This window comes from Notothenia coriiceps, unplaced genomic scaffold (assembly GCF_000735185.1).
Source record: "Notothenia coriiceps isolate Sejong01 unplaced genomic scaffold, NC01 NC01_scaffold00000339, whole genome shotgun sequence".
Taxonomy (NCBI): domain Eukaryota; kingdom Metazoa; phylum Chordata; class Actinopteri; order Perciformes; family Nototheniidae; genus Notothenia; species Notothenia coriiceps.
This window is the reverse complement of record NW_011333040.1, coordinates 6,955,224-6,969,740: the sequence shown is the minus strand read 5'-3', so window position 1 is coordinate 6,969,740 and position 14,517 is coordinate 6,955,224. Positions and strand designations below refer to the sequence as shown.

The 14,517-nt window shown below is 40.9% G+C and overlaps 1 protein-coding gene across 1 annotated transcript in view; it reads right to left on the bottom strand.

The window, feature by feature from the left end:
• LOC104950431 (uncharacterized) overlaps positions 1–14,222 on the bottom strand; it is a 121,863-nt gene extending 107,641 nt beyond the window's left edge. Inside the window, exon 1 of the mRNA XM_010776955.1 lies at positions 13,838–14,222. Within this exon, the coding sequence (XP_010775257.1) occupies positions 13,838–14,173 (336 nt within the window). The 5' untranslated portion in view covers positions 14,174–14,222. The remainder of the gene's footprint in view (positions 1–13,837) is intronic.
• Positions 14,223–14,517: the final 295 nt, after the last annotated feature.

Below are 14,517 nucleotides of genomic sequence, written 5' to 3'. Positions count from 1 at the left end.
CCACTGTGTAATGCTGCCCCAGATCTGTAATTACAGCACACATTGCCTAGTACAGTGTGTAGGTCAGTCCATTTGCATTTCCTGTTCAATTCAAAATGAATTCCCTTTTTAGATAATAATGTGCATCTATTATAGTTTTCTTTGTGTGCCATGATAATGTCCGGTGAAATATATGCAGTTCTTGGAATGCCGAGGAAAACTCAATTTCCTCACATCTGTAGCATGCATACATTCCTCTGCTTGAATGGTTTGATGAATGACCATTCAAGGGGCAACAATAGAGCTCAAAAGCAGAAAATGTGTTCTCTTGCACCACTGTGAGGAAAGGCCACCTTTAGGAAGTGCTTTACTTCTAGACCGTGCCGTGTTTTTCATCTGAATGGCAGTTGCCAGCCGAGTAGGCGATGCACCGTCCAAGGGTAAACATGGCCGCCAGCATTATTGTTCAGGGTGATGAGGCACCTAAGCAGGCGCGCCTGTAGTCACACAGCTCAAATGAGCACAACACTCACGTGTTCAAAAGGAACGCTCATAGCAAATGTGCACCGCATGCATACACACATGCGGAACATGCAGTCATGGCTTTAGCTTCACAGTGTTTACCTATTGTGTACCAGATGAGATTTACTTGCCCTGTTGGCACAGCTTGAGAACAACATGTAAACGATGCCAGCCAAGGCAATTAGTTTGGATTCCGACAGGAGGCCGAATACGAGACAGGAAGGATGGGTGTTACTGCGACAGTTTCCAACATGAGTGCGTGAAGTGTCCTCCCAACCTTTAAAAAAAAAAGTGTGCTAGCTAGCTGGATTGAAATTGAATGTCAGACAGGTTAAAAATTACAAAAAATGGAAAGAAAAGAGTCCCAGCATCAGTACAGGGGGGCTGTGTGCACCTTTTCCTTTGTCACTCACTTCACCTCCCTCTCTCCATTCCCCCCCCGGAGCCCTTTGGTGGAAAAAAATGTCAAATGATCACGCTTCTGTGAGCACCATCTGGCAGCTCGTGCACTTATAGCACCCATCACATCTATCTCTCACTTTCCTGCCAACCTTCCACACTACAGTAGTACACTTAACCCTTTGTTCCGCAGGATGGAAGTCAATAGGAGCCGCTCACAATGGCTCCACTCTCCATTTGACCATGAGAACACTAACCTTAGGTGACACGCAAAGCGAATCTGCAGTAGAAAGTGGAATTGAAAAGGCAAGCATTGTAAATGTGTGAGGTTTAAATGCAGACACCAATGGCTCTGGCTGGAGTCATTTAGACTTTCAAGGTACTTATTTTGTAAAATGCTATGTATCTATCCATCTATCTTACACAGAAAATGCCACATAACGGGGTTAATACTGCATGCAATTAAATTAAATGGAAATTGTGGAAAAAAATCCAACTTCAAATAGTACCACAAATGGATATTGATTTCATTAAGATCCTAACACCTTGATTGAATGGAAAAGAGACAGTAGATCAATCGTAATAATGTCTACGGTGGCATTAATAACAGCAGTATTCAGGGAACATATTGACAACTGTACATGGAAGGAAAAAAAGGACAAGAATTCTAATTATTTGGAGTACAAACAGGCTATTGATTGCGTGAAAAGAGCAATCAGTGTCACCGCACACAGACGCATTTCTCCTCTCGGGACTCATTTTGTATATGTACATGTGATGCCAATTTTCTGTATGGACACAACAGGGTGTTACAGAATGTTTACATCACTACGTAAAGTGACCTGCAAACTGCAAATATGGGGGCGATGGCGCTGAATTTCCAGTATGGAGATGGTCTTGATTTTCACTGCATATTGTATCAGGCAAAGTGTGTTGGGAACTTGATAATCTGTTTTTCCGTGGTGCACATGCCAAAAGCAATTGGAACAAGGCCTGAAATGGATTGTGTTAGCAGACACAGATAAGATGAATAATTTGGTGGCAATATGGCATCCCAAACATTTATGTAGCATTGCGTATTAATCAGTTCAACATGTTCTTGAATGTATTTGTGGATAATGGACAACAAAGGGCCAAGTAGAATGCATTTGGCAAACAGCTGCCAATAGTATTGAATGCTTCACATTTTATTGCTTTATCATTTCATTGACATGCTTATATCTGTTAATGGAAGATACAGAATATCCTCTCAATCTTATTTATTTGAAAAAATGGCTTATCTAATCTTCTTTAGAAAGTTTAAATATATGGTACTGTTAATCCAGGCAGTAAAACACATTTTATTTCAAATTGGAACATTATGTGTCACAATAATCCTTAATCGCCCATTTATATGAAGTCTGTGACCATTCAGTGTCACTAATTCACCTGATAGTTCCAAATAATTTGGAATAAATGCCTAAAATGTTACAATATGATGAGTTTATTCCATCTAGCTCACGTGCTGTTAAAGCTACTGCTTGCAGAAACGCAGTAGAAGAAATATAAATAACTAAAAGGTTTTCTGACACAAGTTTGGCAGTTTCAGAGGATTTGGGCTGATAGGTGGGGGGTGAGTCAGCAGAATCTGGAAAAATGAGAGCTGGAAATGGTGGGTACGGATATAGAAGTGAAGGGACATGAGGCAGAGCAAGAAGTAGAGTGACAAGAGTGAGAAAGTGAAAAAGAGAATTCAGAAACAATTAAATCCCTCTGTCTTTTGGACATGTTCCACAGGATAAAGTTTTCTCCTGCTTAAGTGTAATAGACGTTGTTTAAGGCCTGTTTTTGACTGCCAATCCATCACATATAATTTATGTTCATCACGCATTACTGGTCAAGTTTCAAAACTCGATGAGTCATACTTGCTATTTCCAAAAAAAGACTGCTTAACTAATTTCAACTTATCCTGTTCATCATGAGGAGGAATAAACCATATTACTAAAATGACTGACTACTTACTACAACAAAAGTACATCAATGCTAGCAGTCCTCTAAATGCTAATATCAGCATGCTAACATGCTCACATTGTCAATGCTAATGTGTTTAACATGTTCAGTATCTTAGTCTAGCCTGCTTTACTAGTGTTAGCTAACTTAAGGTCATTATTTGAAGCTCCAAGCTAATTTGGAAGCGCAGCACATGAGTTCTGGATGGTGGGGTTTGTGCCTTTAAGGTGCAAAATGTATGGATATGAACTAATGCAGGCTTTTATCACAACCTGCCTCATAATGCAAATAGCATCTGTTATAAAATAACTTAAACGTATTAAGCAAGATGGACCTGATACCAGGAGTAGTTATAAGAAGTTGCCATTAAACATGGTCTAGTTTTAGAAGATATGTGGGTTACATGGTTTAAAAATATGGGGTCTTCAGCGTTCATATTCCATAAACCAACTTTATGTAAACAATGTCTTATTAACAATAAATAGAAATGTGACCTTCGGAAATATAAGAGCAAGTTGAGTTTCCATGAAGATACCAGCCTGTCCTCCTCCAAAAAACGACCAAATAGGTCGATTGTTCAGCAGCTTATTACGACCTATAGTCACGTGTTAAAGTTTAGCACATCCAGTGGTCGTGTAAGAAACAACAATTTGAGGTAATTGCAAACGCTCCGGAGGGTCGTATAGTCACAAATAACCCTCTCTAGAAAATCCTAAATTGTGGAAAAGTTTGACCATTAAAATGCTTTTTGATTAGATTTCTAGCGAGAAGTGTATATTGTACTTTTAAAATCTACGTCCAGTGCATGTGTAGGATCTATAGTTTGATAGATATTACGAAGGTGATTTGAGGTCTCGCAAGGAGAATGTGTATAGAGTGGCGAAGTCACGCCCATCTACTTCCGGTCCATGGGACCTTATTTCGGAAAAATTATGTATTGAAGTCAATGGAGAGAAAACTTATCTTTCGATCCTGTTTGAATTGTGCCACGAATTACACATATGATGTTTGCCAATCTTAAAAAATAATTTCCATGTCAAAAAAGTCACAGTTTGTCGTAAAACTGTCGTAAAAATACGCAACTAGAAAGACTACAAATCCCAGAGTCGCGTAAGTGATGTCACAATTGTTTTCCTCCACTAAGAGATAGCTAAGATCAGCGCCATATAGCTATCTATATGGCGCTGGCTAAGATAAGATAACTTTAACAAGATGCCTGTGTGCTTAGTACCAGGTTGTTATCATACCAGCAATGGGTCTTGCTCGTTCTTTCGCTTCCCGTCTGATGAAAGGACCAGGAGTGGCTGGATCAAGTTAGCTACCTAGCTAGTAGCTAGCACGTTAGTTAGCATTACAGCCTTAGCCTTGTCATTTTTATTAGCCTTAATATGAAGTAACATCAAGTAACCCAAAATGTTAAACAGTAAGAGTAGTAGTCATATTTNCATTTCTTCCGTTACGAAACAAACTTACAAAGCATAAAATGGAAACATTTAAGATTAACTTCGACCTCGGTCTATGGAGGAGTGGATTGAGCAGTGCCTATCTCCAGAAAAAAAAGCACCTAAACGATGCAGAGCTACGTGAAGAGCAGGTAGACCAACTGGAAAAGTACCACCATTCAAAAGCTTTCTGATGCAGGTCTTGAAACAAAGCAGAGAAATTATGACCGTTAGTGGCCACAGGTGCGAAAGCTCTCTCCAGAGCTACTGGAAGCCGAATCTCGGGGACCGGAGAAAGTGGAGCAATATTCTCGCCACGCCAAGCCAGCCTAGAACAACCTCAACCTATACAAGTGACCACGTAAGCCATGCTACTGATGCTGGACAGTTTTTCAGTGGGTGCGCAATAAACAGCAACATACACATTAATGTAAATAAACAGCCAAATAATGGATCAACGCTCTCTGTTTAATATGTTCGCTAGCTGTTAGTGTTGTTGCATAGCAACCACCTCGCACTATGTTTTGTGCAGACGGCAACGGAGGGACTATTTTATTTTGAATATCATTATTTACTAATAAAAACTATTTAAATTAGAGTGTGTATTTTTCTTTCATATTGCCACACTTGGTAACCGTTTTATAAAAGCAATAGCTCACTTCAGGCCGTGATATATGCTCATTATATCACAGCTAAGGGGNGTGTGTGTGTGTGTGTGTGTGTGTGTGTGTGTGTGTGTGTGTGTGTGAAGATGAGATCAAAGTGAGCCCCAGCTGTCTCATAGCACTCCTACTGGTTTCATTTGGGCTATCACTATGGTCTTATTATTGATAGTGTGTGCGTTTGTGTTGCATCAAAATAACAGTTTCAGCTTGAAATGAAATGATACATAAAAGAATAATCAGGAATATAAGCTTTAAGGGCAAGTTTAGAAAATTGCGTTTCCAAAAATACACTTCCGAGCGAATATTCCACGTCTGTAACAATGGAAAACATTAAACACATGTGCATACACACTGAAAGGTTTCACAGGCGGTGGGACGTATTGGAAGAGTATCAAGCAGCCAGCCTCTGTGCTGTGGTTTAAAAATAGACACACTCGGCTTGCAGCTCAGAAATAAAGAGGCAAAAAGCATCCAAGCCCAGTCTCTTTTTCCACTTTTAGTTGTTTCTCTTTCTACCTATTGCTGTAAACTTAGATGAAAATAGAAAGTAGAAAAAAAGAGTAAAGAAGATTTAGAAGAAAAAAAGGGTTCAAATAACAGAGATCATCCGAGGGAATCACCCAAGTGCGCATCACCGCAGCACCACGCGCATGTGTTTGGGTCATAGGAACTTGTGAGTGTTTGATGTTCTTGAATTTGCGGCTGTGTGTGTGTGAAAGCAGCAAAGTCTGCATACATTCAAATGTCTGTGGTAGATAGTGACAGTGAGACTTTGGATTATAGCATTTCAGTCATTTCTCTCTCTGCCTCACAGGCGGAGGCAGAACAAACCTGAGGTTCCAAAGAGTAACAGCCTGAGTGTGAGGGTAGAGCGAGTGTCATGGTGAATAACAGAACGCTCTGTGACTACCGATATGTATCTGTTGACACAACAAAAGTTCCGTTCATCACTCTGCACGTCTTTCCACATGTACTGAGTGTTCCATGCAGCACAGTGACGGAGTATCGTCCCTCTCATCACTGCGGACTGCCCCTACACAGAGAAAAAGAAAGAGGAGTAATGAAGAGGTAGAAAGCTTGATGTGAGAAAGACGTAGGGAGGAGAGGGGGAGGAGGAAGATGAAAGGGAAGGAGAGAGAGGAGATTATTAGCAGTTTAAGACAATGCTGGCTTTGAAGAGAGGGGGCTAGAGGGAGATAAAGAAAGTGCAAGATGAAATCTCTTCTTTCTTTTCATCACCTACTCTCTTTGTTTTCCTCCACTTTTACTAAGTTGATGTGGACAAGAATGAGACAGCCAAAGAAGTAAAAACAGCTGTGGGAGTGTCTCTACGACATCTGATTTGTTGAGGTGTGATGTGTAGCTGCTGCAGAGGAAACATAACTATTTACCTTGTTCACACGCTCACATTTGGTAAAAACATGAATATATTTGTAAACAAAGATTCATCAGCTTTAATGTAACTCATTGTTCTTCAGAAGTTTGTAGGAATTGTTATGGATACTATCGCTCCAAAACAGCAGCCAAATGGGCCTTGTGGTGGTACTTTTCTCTCAACTATGTTCAAAAAAAGTAGTACTTGACCAGAATGTCCCATTGTCGGTCCGAATGCCGTCGGTCCACTTCAAGACACTGGTACTTGCGTACCATGCTGCGAATGGATCTGGCCCTTCCTACATCCAGGACATGGTTAAACCGTACACCCCAGCACGAAGAAAATTCACCGGTAATGGAGAAGTAGACCATCTACCAGAATTCTCAGTAGTTATATTGACGCTTTACGTTGTATAGTTTGGTGCGCCTGGTCGGTAAAACGTTATGAAAGAGATGTGTCAATTAAGTAAGTGGTTGGTTGTCCAGGAAAAAGTAATGTAATGAATAGTGTAATGTAAACGAACTATGACATCCCGAAATAAGGTTTCGTTTTTGATTAAAATTTTCAACGTAAGCTGGTCTGTCTATGATTGGAAAATTTCTTTTGTCTTAGGGGTATGATTATGTAAGTCAAAGTATCTCGGTTTGTGAGAATTTACTGTGAGTTAGACGTAAATGTTTTACGTGTCGGGAAATATATCAATAATATGTACGAAAATGCTATTAAAAAAGAACGAGATAAAAAAAAAAAAGAAATCAAACTTTCCTCAGAATGTTTGTTCTTCCATAAAAGTCATACTGCAGCTTTACATCATTTTTTCTGATAGACGACAATAGCCCCTAAAAGTTACCATAAGAATAGATAAAGGAATTGGTAAAACCTCGGTCGTATACGTATGGTCACACAAAAAACCGACTGCCGCTTGAGGCGACCGCAGGACGCGTCGCACGCCCACGGTGCGGGCTCCGAAAAACGACTACGTCTNGATTTCAGAAGTAGATAAGATAAATACAATGTTTACAGAAAAATGGAAGGAGTTTGAATTACTATGTCAACCCCATGTAACTACCACCACAAACTAAGTCACTTTCCAAAGCCTTTGATTTGAATAGGACTTAGTTTGTGGTGGTAGTTACATGGGGTTGACATAGTAATTCAAACTCCTTCCATTTTTCTGTAAACATTGTATTTATCTTATCTACTTCTGAAATCACTGTAATACCCATCAAGTTGTATCACACAGTGCTGGAATTAAAGCCAGCGAATATTAGCTGATCACACATGCAGTAACCAACGAGCCATGCAAATCATCTTGGCTGCAGTTTTCGACAGGAAACACACTTACGCTTGATAGAGTTTTACTAGCCTCAGGAATATCCCAAGACAGCTTATTAAGCAACTGCTAAGTAGTTATCAAGGACAACTTTATTGCTTGAAAACAAAAGGTAGAACGTGCTGTACATCATTGTCAACAGCTCCCCCTTGAAAAAAAGTATTTTGATGGCTCCACTAAGAATTCACATGCTTCCATTGTTTTTTTCAGTTGACTCTCAAGTGAGAAGTTGTTAAAGAGCTTGGTTGGAAAAGGGTTCTTAAAGTTTTGGTGCGATGAACTTGTGATTTTGTTCCATCAAGACCCCATCTTGCATCCCCATTTGACAAATCGTTAGCTTCATGGCAAAATTGCCTAAGTCTTGAGATATCTGCCTAACTCTACTCTCCTAACACTGCTGATCCCCGTTCATTATTGCCTATCAGGCATCAGAATGCTTTTCACGTTCCAAAATCACTATCTAAGTAATCTCTTTGATTTAGCCATTTTCAACGCTAGCCGCAATGCTCGGCTGACCACAAGTGAAGCATTAGCTCTTCTCTTTGATTCAAGAGAGAAAGAAGAATGGTCAGGAAGTAACATGGACACCGGACGACAGATTGAAGAAGAAAAACAGGAGTTAAAGCCTCCAGAGCAGCTTGATTCATTGACAGAAAGAAAATAAAGTGTTTTCTTCATTTTCTGAAAACCTTCAAATAGGACTTAGACAATTATACTATGAAGCTAATGAAATATAATACTTAATTTGAACCAAGCAGAGACTTTGAAGCGCTCTAGGCTTGAACCTAGGACTTCTTGCACCTACAAACTAAACGCGGCATGTCTTGCAAGACTGCTCATTGTACCATTTCCCAAGCCTACTGTATACTGCTCATCCATCCGCCTATTTCATTCCCCTATCCAGGTCAGGTCATAGTGGAACCAGACTCAGGAACAGTCACACAATTTGCTCTCCTTCACTTCGGCATCCTCCAGGTCTTCTTAGTGACCCCGAGGAATTCCCAGAGAAGATTTAATATGTAGTACTTTCAGGATTTTTCTAGCTAGGCACTGGGGTCTCATCCCAAGAGGACGTGCCCTGAATGCCTCACAAGCATCTTAAGTGGTACCTTCAACATGCAGGTGCAGCTGTTCTTTTCTCACTTCCTCTTGTGAATATCTTAGCAGCTTTAGCGTCCCTAAAGGTGATCCCAGACATCTGGGGTAAGGAAGCCATCTTGAAGGCTGACATATATCAACAAAGCTTTGGCCATGCCTGACATTCAGAACACAAATGTACATCCGAAAGATGGGTCTTTGGTTTTAAGATAAAATCTGAGAAGTTTCATGGCTTTACAACCTATCAACCATACTTATTTTGCGTGATCACGGATCTACAGTAGGTTGTTGGATCAATGGATTTAGAGTCCAGAGTGCTGACCATTACAATATGGAACGTGGGATCAGGTAAGCATGCTATTCACATCCTCATGAAGACATGCAACTTCTTGTCATTTCACCATCTGGGTCTAGTTGATAACTTTGTTGGAAATCAAATTGAGGTAAGGATTTCAAAGGTTCAGAACAATGACGCTTCCCAACTTAATAGCAAGAATGGCACAAAGTTGACATTTATAAACAGCAAAACTTTTAAACTTGTTCCATTAAACCACTATTCTAGATTTTCAAAAGCTAATATTTGTCCTTAGGGCTTGAACCTTGGTCCTCTCAGGCCTGTTGGATTCATCCATCTATTAATTTGACTCCCTTATTGGAGTCAGGCCTGGCAAAATGTCCAGATGCTCTTCTCCACTTAAACTTCCTCAAAGGATTCTCAGGCCAGATTGGATATGTAGTCTATGCGTGATTTTCTTTGCTTGCATAAAAATGCCAGATACTTACTTTTGAGGTAGAAATAGCGAAACCATCACATAGTTTTTCTTCAATTGTTAAGGACAGAAGCATATTCAGTTCTTTTTTTCCATCCTTTAAAATCAATCAATCAATATTTTTTACTAAGCAACACATGAAAAGTTTGGTTGCAGTATGTCATTTCTTCATGAAACCAAACTATTCCCTTATCTTTTGTGAGGAATCTTTTATATTTTCTCCAGAAAAAGACATTAAACTAAACATCAGTGTAAGGCTTTGATTCAGAAGTTATGCAAGAGATGTAAGAAATAAAAAGCTCCTTCAGATGCCATTAGCAGCAATCGAACATGCTGTATTTGTAGAGTGAAGCTGATGCATTTCCTTTTCCCCATAAATGTGCCCTGTAAATTGACCCGTCAGTGGAGCAGAACATGAACATCAAGTCACATTTCAGCTGAAGTGACAGATGGTTAAACACACGTAATGTTTTTTTTTAGTAGAACAGAATGACCAATTCTTCCCCGCAAAAAAGACCCCAGTGGGTGAATTACTGCAAATGAGATGTTCCGTCTTCCATTCAATTTGTTAACTTGGGCAGTCCACATGATAATAAGCCAACAAAGTGTATCTATCTGTAGATAACGTGCAATGGAGTGTGATAATACAAAGCCAAAGGACTGAAAGGTTTATTCACCCAGCAGGGGATAGAAACTCACAATGATTATGAACACACACAAAGTCGCTGATCTACAACTGATTGACGATTACTTGCAGTGTAACAACGTTATATGCATGTGAACACACAAGGTTCTGGGGGCTTATTTATAGCTTCTGTGAAAGCCTCTTTCCCTATGGGATTGAAAGTGGCAGGTCTGCTCCTTTCATCAGAGTGTGATGTAAACTGTTCCTACTGACAACTGCCAGGAGACCACAACAATGACAGAGTAGAGGTGGAAGACACGGTGAGGGGGAAGTTTAAGATGAAATGAAAAGACAGGAAGAAAGAGAGTGAGAGGGAGACGCATGGAGTTACTCTGTGTGTGTGTGTCTTACTATTCATTTCAAGCATCAATCATGTTTGTTGTGAGCTACCAATGTAAGCAGAGTGTTTATAGCCGTAATTCACAAAATGACTTTTAAATCGGAACACTTTGAACACCAGTGGGTGTTTTACTTTGGATCTTGTTTTTTCTGGAAAACAACCTGGGGCCACTATAGCTTTAATTATTCTTGTGAAGAACAAAAATGACAACTTAATTAGAAATGTTTCCAATTTACTGCAGGTGTCCCCATTTTTTTCAGGGTATTTATTTAACATTAACTTTACCCTGACAGGATGTGGCGTTACATAGGTTCGACTGAAGAACATCATTGAAAAACCTATGAAACTGTCATATACTGTAACAATGGACCATAACAATGGTTTACTTGTTTAAATGAATGAATGTGTTTTGAGCTTATTGCAGCGGTTTCTTATTTACAGCGTTTCTTCATGCAGCGCTTTTAGTAAATGTTAAGTATTTTTCATCAAGTTGGTGAATGTTTTTTAGATTCAGCGCATTGGTTGTCAAGATGATGAAGACGTTTCTTCTTAGCATGAGTTTCGGCACATTTGTGTTTATAAATTATTCGTCAAGTAAACAGTTTGCAGATTAGATAATTAAATAAATTGTTAGTTTGATACCTAATTTCATGAAAAAAAGATTGACTTACAATTATAAGGTAACATCGAAAGAACTCGCTTTGATTTAATTAGCAATGCCCAAGTTCAACAATTGTCGCTCCTTTACTCTATAGTTTATTGCCTGTAAAAGTATGTGTTTCACTCAGGCAGTGACTGCAGGCATCTGGAAAGGCCAAAGTGAAAATCATTAACTCCTGCGACGCAGAACGTTTCAAATGACAAGCTCTTCTGCATTGTTCTCTCTCTCCTGCGGCACCCTGGGGCGCATTCAAGAAAAAATGCCAACTCTGAAGCTGCTGGAGACAGGCAGGCTTTGAGAGGAGGGAACATTTTGCGTTAAGAAGGCAATGTGTGTGGGTGTATGTGTGTGTGTGTGTGTGTGTGTGTGTGTGTGTGTGTGTGTGTGTGTGTGTGTGTGTGTGTGTGTGTGTGTGTGTGTGTGTGTGTGTGTTCGTAGAGAGCTTTTAGAGAAACACAACGTGAGAAGAAAAAGAAAGACAGCCAAAGAGAGAAACAGAAAAAGACTGAACGGAATAGAAACTGTACACAGACACAGAGGGAGGGAGACTGTTCCATCTCTTAACCTTATTAAGAATGGATGTGTTCTTGGCCTTGCTGAGGAGAGAGGAGAGGAGGAGGAGTGGAAGGTTATGGAGGAAAGCAGAGAAGGAGGGAGGGGGAGAGGACAAAGGATGAAAGGAGTTTACAGAATATAAGATTAAGATGAAAGAGAAGACGAGAAAACAGCAAAGGATGGGAAACAAGCAAGCCGGAAGTCAAATGAGCCGAATGCTACTGTACCTGCGGGCACACATGCATCTGCGAGATCACTAAGTCCCTTTGGTGTTGACTGGTTCACCATGATAATAATAATGGGGTCAATAATATCGAAAACATGGCAAAAATGATTAACATTTCAAAGCTTTAGCTATCTCAGAAAGTTAGGTGGAGAGAAAAAAAATGCCAGAAAGAGTTCACTGCTGATGTCAGAAGGCATGGCGTGCAGATAACTGTCATGCTGGGGAATCACGTAAAATACAACAAAAACTGAAACAATCCCATTAAATACAAACACAAAAATAGAACTAAGTGGGATGTTAACATAAGAACTGTTTGATAAAACCAAATATCCCTATCAAATCTATTCCAACACATTTGGATCAAACACTTTAAAGTAGGCCACATTCTGCATATTTTCTCATTTGTTTTGCCTATTTACACTTCTTTTAAACATGTCTTCTCATCAAGGTTGTAATAGTTTTTCCAAATATATTTTTTAAATAATTCTATATTAGCTCCTTTACAACCTATATCCCTCTTACTGTGTTTATGCATGCACCATTATATATTATAGCAAATTCCTTGTATGTGCCAATACATCTGATTCCGATAACTGTGCCTGAAGTGATGAAAATGTTGAGCATGGGAGCGTAGAAATTCTACATTTTCTAAACATTTTCAACCCAGAAATACACCATCTGTCGACAGACCAGCTGCTCCTGGGTCACGTATTAGAAACAGGTCACAGAACCATTTTTGGATCCTGACTCAAAGCTTCAGAACCCCTGCTGTGCTGCAGGAGAGGACTGCTTCCCGTTCAGGGAGGGAGTATCAGGAGCAGGCTAGACTACCCCCCACACCCCTCAAACCCTCTACACACCCAGACCGTGAAACTGTTTACTAGGGTACTAGGATACATTTGCCCTCTGGTCTTGATCATAATTGCTTTCCAATCCCATGTAACCCTTCTTTATTTGGGTCGTGGTCAAGGTTTGCAGAACCTGATCTCTTTTTTATTTTCAACGCAATTAAAGTATTAAAAGCAGCTGGTCTCCAGGGGAAATATTAAGTGATGAAAAATAACTCCAACAGTATTGATGAGCTGACCTAAATTGAAGTAATTGCTGCGTAATTGCCACTTCCTGTGCAGATAATGCTGCATCTTTTTACAGGTTTATGCCCCTTGGCTCTGCATAAAATGATATATTACATCAGAATTCTGTAACAACTTGATCAATACATGTTTTGGTACTGAGGCGTTTTCATTCATATTTAAAGTTTTGTGATGAACTTGCCCGAAGCAGCCTAGCAGGGAATCCGGTTTACTGATGCTGCTTTCACTCTGGGTGTGCCGAATGGTGGGAGTGCGCGTCGGACTTTCTTTGAACTGTCCATCATTAAAAGCAATGCTGTCCTGCACTGACTTTTATGATGACTTGTGTAATGATGTGGAGAAAAAGTGCACAGATAAAGCCACAAATATGGGAGTATTGGTGGACAAACACATTTACAGTACACTTTTTGACGGGGCACCAAGAGGAAAGATAGTGTTCAACATTGACCGGTCAATGTCCGTCATCGGGAGATCAAAGGCTTGATTCCCGAAGGACAAGTGCCGTGCAATCGAGTTCATTAACGAGGCAAATCACCTGCTGAACTCACACTATACACATTCACGGTATTTTTAAAGCTCGTTTCTGTGCGTAACTGCGCACTGCACCGCTCCGTACGCACTGCTCACTGGATGCTTTCATCCCACAGCCTCCCACCCACCCACCCTGTCCGGCTGACCACTGCCTCTCTGCTCCCCATACTCACATCCAAAATAACGGAGATGCCTCTCCGCGGTTCCGGGGCGAAGAACTGCTCCTGAGCCACGGCCACATCCTCCTTGCTGGAAGCGAACTCCCGGCTGGAGATGTTCTTGTTGTCACTCATTTTGGTTACGATCCAGCGGACGAGCCCGTCGATTCCACCGGGCTGGGCTCCGCTGTTTCCGGACTGTGCTGCCGTGGCGGACTCGCTGTCCTCCTGACCGGCTACGGGGTTCGGCTGCTCGCGGCTTTCCTGGCTCTCGGCTCGAAGTTTGGCTTGTTCTTTGTTGAGCAGTTTGTGGACTCCGTCCCTACAGTAGCGCGCTGCCTGCTCACACATCCTTTTGCTGCGGAGCGCTCATGCTGCGCTCTATGGGGGAGCGAGAGAAGCCCCCACCCCCCACATCCCCTATTACATCACAGCACCCACCCCAAAGCACACCCACCAGACCCCCAATATCGGCTATCTAAAGGAACATCCTTAATATATTCGAGTGATAATTGTAAGATTTAAAAAGTTTACGCCATTTTTGTGTGTGTTTTGCTTTGCTTCATTGTGCTGTAGTAAGACTAAGCTATGTCATATTCTGGGTTTGGAGCAGTGGCGGTTCTACGGGGTGGCACGGGGTGGCAGCTGCCACCTCAGAAAAATGCCTTGCCACCCCAACTGCCACCCCATTTGGC